General features: G+C 31.2%; 1 protein-coding gene across 1 annotated transcript in view; it reads left to right on the forward strand.

The window, feature by feature from the left end:
* Window positions 1-1,493: 1,493 nt before the first annotated feature.
* LOC117120493 overlaps window positions 1,494-5,377 on the forward strand; it is an 11,029-nt gene continuing 7,145 nt past the window's right edge. The window contains exons 1-2 of the mRNA XM_033265508.1: window positions 1,494-1,784; window positions 3,921-3,945. Coding sequence (XP_033121399.1) covers window positions 1,494-1,784; window positions 3,921-3,945 — 316 coding nt within the window. The remainder of the gene's footprint in view (window positions 1,785-3,920; window positions 3,946-5,377) is intronic.

Below are 5,377 nucleotides of genomic sequence, written 5' to 3' on the forward strand. Positions count from 1 at the left end.
TATAAGAGACAGGGGGAAAATAGGCTACAAACTTTAATTGGAGCATTGCTTTGGCCTTTGTTTTTACTTTGCGTAAAATGTAAAAGGTTCTGTTTTTATTTTTCCGTTTTCGTATTCAGGTCTCCGTTTTCAAATATAAAGAACATCACAACCACCACCATCCTTTCATATAAATCATCCTATCTAACAATTATTTACTAATCAAATAATAGATACATAAATATATTTGACCGTTAATTTGACCAAAAATTTACAAAAGAAACAATTCAAATTTTCCAATCATTCATTTGTTCAAGCAGAACTCTCAACAAAATTAGATATAAAGATGTGGGTAGGAAAAAAATCATGAGAAGGTCCATAATCCATTCATGCGTTAACTCAGACTATTATAAAGATGTGGGCTGAATCACTCGTGCGGAACTCTGCTATCTGAATTTGTAGGCTCATTGTGTACCGTAGTGTGTACCTAAATGCAACGGAGGGGAAAATCTAGAAGATGTAACAGCAGTATGTTCTATTAACTTAAATTTTGTACTCGGTAAAATGGGTTTTACCATGGAGGAATGGTTATACTGTATGAGGCGCCATGTGTTCACTTATTATTTAGCAAAAACTTACGTGGTTTTTTAGGTTATATATTTATATAATATTTTATATAATATATAATTTTTTATACAATATATAATATTTTATATAATATATAATTTTTTATTCAAATGGTACATTCGATTTAAAATATACAGCATCATCTTTAACTTTAATCTAAACATTTTGATCCTTATGAAAAGAATTGTTTCAAGAAAATTTGATATTTTTTCTATAAAATTTATTATAGAAAAATATTTTTTTATATTTGTTTTGCGGTTACTGTCGATATGTACATATCAACAGTAATATAAGGATGAAATTGAAATAAATTAAAGTGGCAACCGACACTGTAGTCTTTCCTCTGTTTGTCTCGTAATGCTCTCTACTATCCAACTTTGAGGAGCCTCACACGCTCACATCTGGGGGTTGAAGCTAACCGATCAATACCAGATTACTCAGCACCACGACATTCACATTTGAAACATCGTTTATAATCAATCCTCGTTTTCTTTTTAATCATGAAATTTGGAATCCCACTGGGCTCTATTCTACACATAGATCTTAATTTATATCTCTATTCTGCAATTACTAATACTGCAATACTTCCTCGACACAAGTATCTATACATCTCATCTGTTCACGCTATTGAATTCGAATTAACCAATAAAGGTTCTTACTGTACTGTTGTCTAATTTTGTCAACAGAATAATTTGAATAGTCGGATTGGCATTTATAACGCTTGTGTCCGTGTTATTTCTCCAATTTAAATTGGCCAGTAGCAGTTGTCAGAATTTTCAATAACTCAAGCGTAGTCGATTGCCAATTGCCAATCGAAGTGAATATAAAAGACAATTTATATCTTTGATAACATAACGAACGTTAGAATACAACTATTCTACAAGACAATGCATGTTTTTGCTGTCTTGCTTACTTTCCTCTCCTACTTTAGAGCCGGTATTTCAGTTACTAGTACAGGGTCGTATGTTGTTGTTCCACAACATGTTTTACTGGGCTGGAGTCAGGAGTTAGATAACATTAATCGTATCCAATGTTTGTTAGCTTGCTCAAGAAAAATTTACTGTTTTTCGGTGAATTACAATCGCCAGAATAGTATTTGTCAGATAAACAAGCAAATACGGGAGGATGCAACCGCTGGAAATTTCTTAGTAAACATCTCATATGATTACATGGAAAAGGTAAGTAATTACCGACATCTGAACTTTTGGATACTTGATAAAGGAAAATGTAAAATATTGATATTCATTTCATAAAAAAAAAAAATATATATAATTCGCCAATAAAAGTCTGAACGCCACACCGGTAGCGGCTAAAAGGAGGAACAATGATAAGAAACAAATTAAAACAAGGCGAAGGAGACTGGATGATTTACTGATCACAATACAAACAAAGCATTAATTAAATATTTTGGTTGAGTTGTTAAGGTCTTCGCTTCAAGCTACGGAGATAGGAAAAAAAAACAGTAAAAGATTGTCCATCAACGACTGTATTATAAACCAAATCTAGAAATAAATTATGGTTTAAAGAAAAATACAATTTATAAAATAAAATTTTACAGTCAAAATATTGAATTATTTAATAACGCATTACAATAAACCAGCTTCCCAATAAATTTTAATACTGAGATACTCGGATGTGATTAAAGAGCACTGTTTTTTTTTTAAAGTATCGGATACACCAACGAAACTATTTTTAAAGTGTTGTCTGGTTTTCCAGACAAAGGAAGTCTCCATTAAAACATGTGTAAATTGTAGGCCTAATTAAATTACGTGCATGTGTGAATAAATTATGTTAGATAAACTGAAAATGATAAAAGGTGCACAATTTCATACATTTAGTAGATTTAGTAGAATGATCGTCACGTTTTGAAAATACAAATAACCAAATACTAAATAGACTCATGCATTCCCAGTTCAATAACCCTTTTCAACAACAACCATCAACGATCACCATCTTTTTTTGTATCATAAGTGTGCTAGTCTATCATAATTAGTAAAACGCCAACATTTTCAGAATAGTTAAGTTAGTAGTGCTTTAATACACAACATTGATATGCATTGAAAATTTAAAATTTAATGCCCCCACCCCCCACAACTGGCTAGTTGGCATAATCTGGGTGGTGGCAAAAGGCTGTGTGACGGAGGGTCCAGGTAGTAAATTGATAGCCAATTTTTGCTACCCTTCGTTGCTGCTATCAACGATAAATCAAATGAATATTATTCACTTTATTTATCTGAATCTCCATAGTTTTACTACTGTATTATGTGGAAATTGCGGTTTGACCGAATGCAATTCTTCACTTTAATACATTAAAATGAATAATGCCTCTTATGAACTTGAAAAGTATAAAGGGTGTTTACTATAAACGTGGCTATAACGGTAGATCATAATTCAATCACAGCATGTGTAGTTCTTTAATATCACAAGAGTCGATAGTTTTGTTTTATTAGCCCTTCGTAAACGTGCTTTCCTACCAATGTAACTATGGCAAATAATGGTTATATAGTCGAATAAATGAATTAGTCCGCTGCTATCCACAGCATCTATTTTGTCCAATATATATTTATAATATCAGAAAATAGTACACTACAGATTTTAAAGAAAGTACTGTACGAAACATCAAGGCAACACAAAAACGTCCTTACATAATTATAAGATATCAATTAACAAAAGGACACTAAGAAAGATTTTATATACAAACTTAAAAATTAATAGAACTATTAAAAATACCTGTACATAAAAACACTAATAATTACGGACATACTTATAATTATCATTAAAAAAATATAGATTATTGTTTAAAATTGAAAACAAAATTTAAAAAAGCATTTAAAATTGAGCCATTTTTATATAATCATTATAAAAAATATTAGGATCCGCTTACATAGGAGAGAAAAAAACATATTTACTGTTAATAAATGTAAAGACGCTGGATCCGCCCCTGAAAGAGCCTTTTGCCACCCAGTCCTTTGCCCTCATAGGAGATCCGTTGCCACAAGACGATTGACACTTGACCATATGCCACCTTGTAAAAGGCAAAACAAAAACCATTAAAAATAATCGACAATAAACTTTCCGTACCGAAGTAACGTTTTACAGAACAGTTGCCTCTCTCTCCCTCTCTCTCTCTCTTTCTCTATTTCTTTTCTTTACAGTTCACAATATTGTTCAAAGCAGTATGTAGAGTGTCTATATATATATATAATTACGTAATATAGAATTTATATAGGCCTATTAATTAATGTGTAATAATTATAACAATCATTAACTAATTTCTAAATTCTGACAATTTATCTTATATTTTGCTACTACAGATCATCGACGGTGATTTAAAGAAACGTAAGTGTTAATTTCATCAACATTTTGACCTTGCGAGTTACAGTACTACTCGGTCGGTTTGGCTTGATGCAGTAGCAGACCTACACTATTAAAACAAATGTCCAAATAACTGTTACCCCGTAGGCCTAAAGCCTGTGTTGTGAGTGTTGACATTTAATTAATCAACTTCAAAAACAGATGTGTTCATATGAGTATATATAATCACATTATATATATATATTATATATATTTATATATATACATTTATATATATATAATTTTCATTTGTATAATCACATACACATGCATTTTTTTAGCTCTGAGACACTATTATATAAAATACATGAAAATAAAACAAAATAAATATTATATAAACGTTATGAAATTAAATCATTCTTCTGTTACACCGTTAACTAACGTTACCTGAATGACTGCTGGACTCGACAATACGAGTAGTGATAGAGCGATGGCTTCTGCCGCTACGTAAAACATTATGTATATTACGTAACGATTTCAGACTGTGACTACTCGACAGGCAGCATATAAAGTCAGGACAACAATTTATACTTCACTACAGAAAGTACAGAGATTTTATTTTTCCATCACCGATATACGATACCGGTACCAAATTATATCATGTTACTAAATTCTACATTGTTAACTATATACAAAACCATTTTATTACCAAACATCAGTTATATTATTATGGGGTCTGCAAACTCCTAAATAGAATCCACATACTTCGGAAACAGGCCTTACGAATTGCTGTAACGTCCACTACCGTTACCATTCGACTCCTCTATTTTTGACATTTATTTAAAAAAAAACAGCTACATTCGTGTACAAACACCACTACCTAAAACGCTAAATTTTTAAATCTAGAGTTGTCTAAGCCTTAATTATTTTTTAAAGATTTAATTATCCTTTTATGTAAAAGGGTTACATGTTAAAAATTTTGTTCCAATGTAATTCCTTACATCTCATTTTCATATTTATTATATTAGACTTCGGCTTGTTGAACTCGGTTGAACCAAAAGTTCAGAGAGACTCATCTCTTGTCTGAACTGGCGCCATATTAAATGTCAGAGTGTCTCGTAGCTAGGATACACTCTCTAACCGAAAGGCATGACCTCTGACCTAAACCATCTTACTCCGCCTGTACAGATAGGCGTGAAGCGCCTGCCCTAATATAATATTAATTAAATCTTATTTATTTAATGACTTATTATTGCTTTAGGTATACCTTGGACTTTTAATCATAATCACTATGAGTTGATAATATGTGGGTTGAAGGGATTAATTATTTGTATAGAAAATAACATATGAACATGTATCCCTATCTGGTTATAAACATGAAAAAGAAGAAAGAAAAAAATCTATATCAGTTTGTGAGCTATGAAACTTAGAGGAGCTCCCTTCATTTTCTGAATAAACAGGATTATTTAAGAAATAC

Source organism: Anneissia japonica, unplaced genomic scaffold (genome assembly GCF_011630105.1).
Source record: "Anneissia japonica isolate Jap-2015-1 unplaced genomic scaffold, ASM1163010v1 scaffold1698_len283567_cov170, whole genome shotgun sequence".
Taxonomy (NCBI): Eukaryota; Metazoa; Echinodermata; class Crinoidea; order Comatulida; family Comatulidae; genus Anneissia; species Anneissia japonica.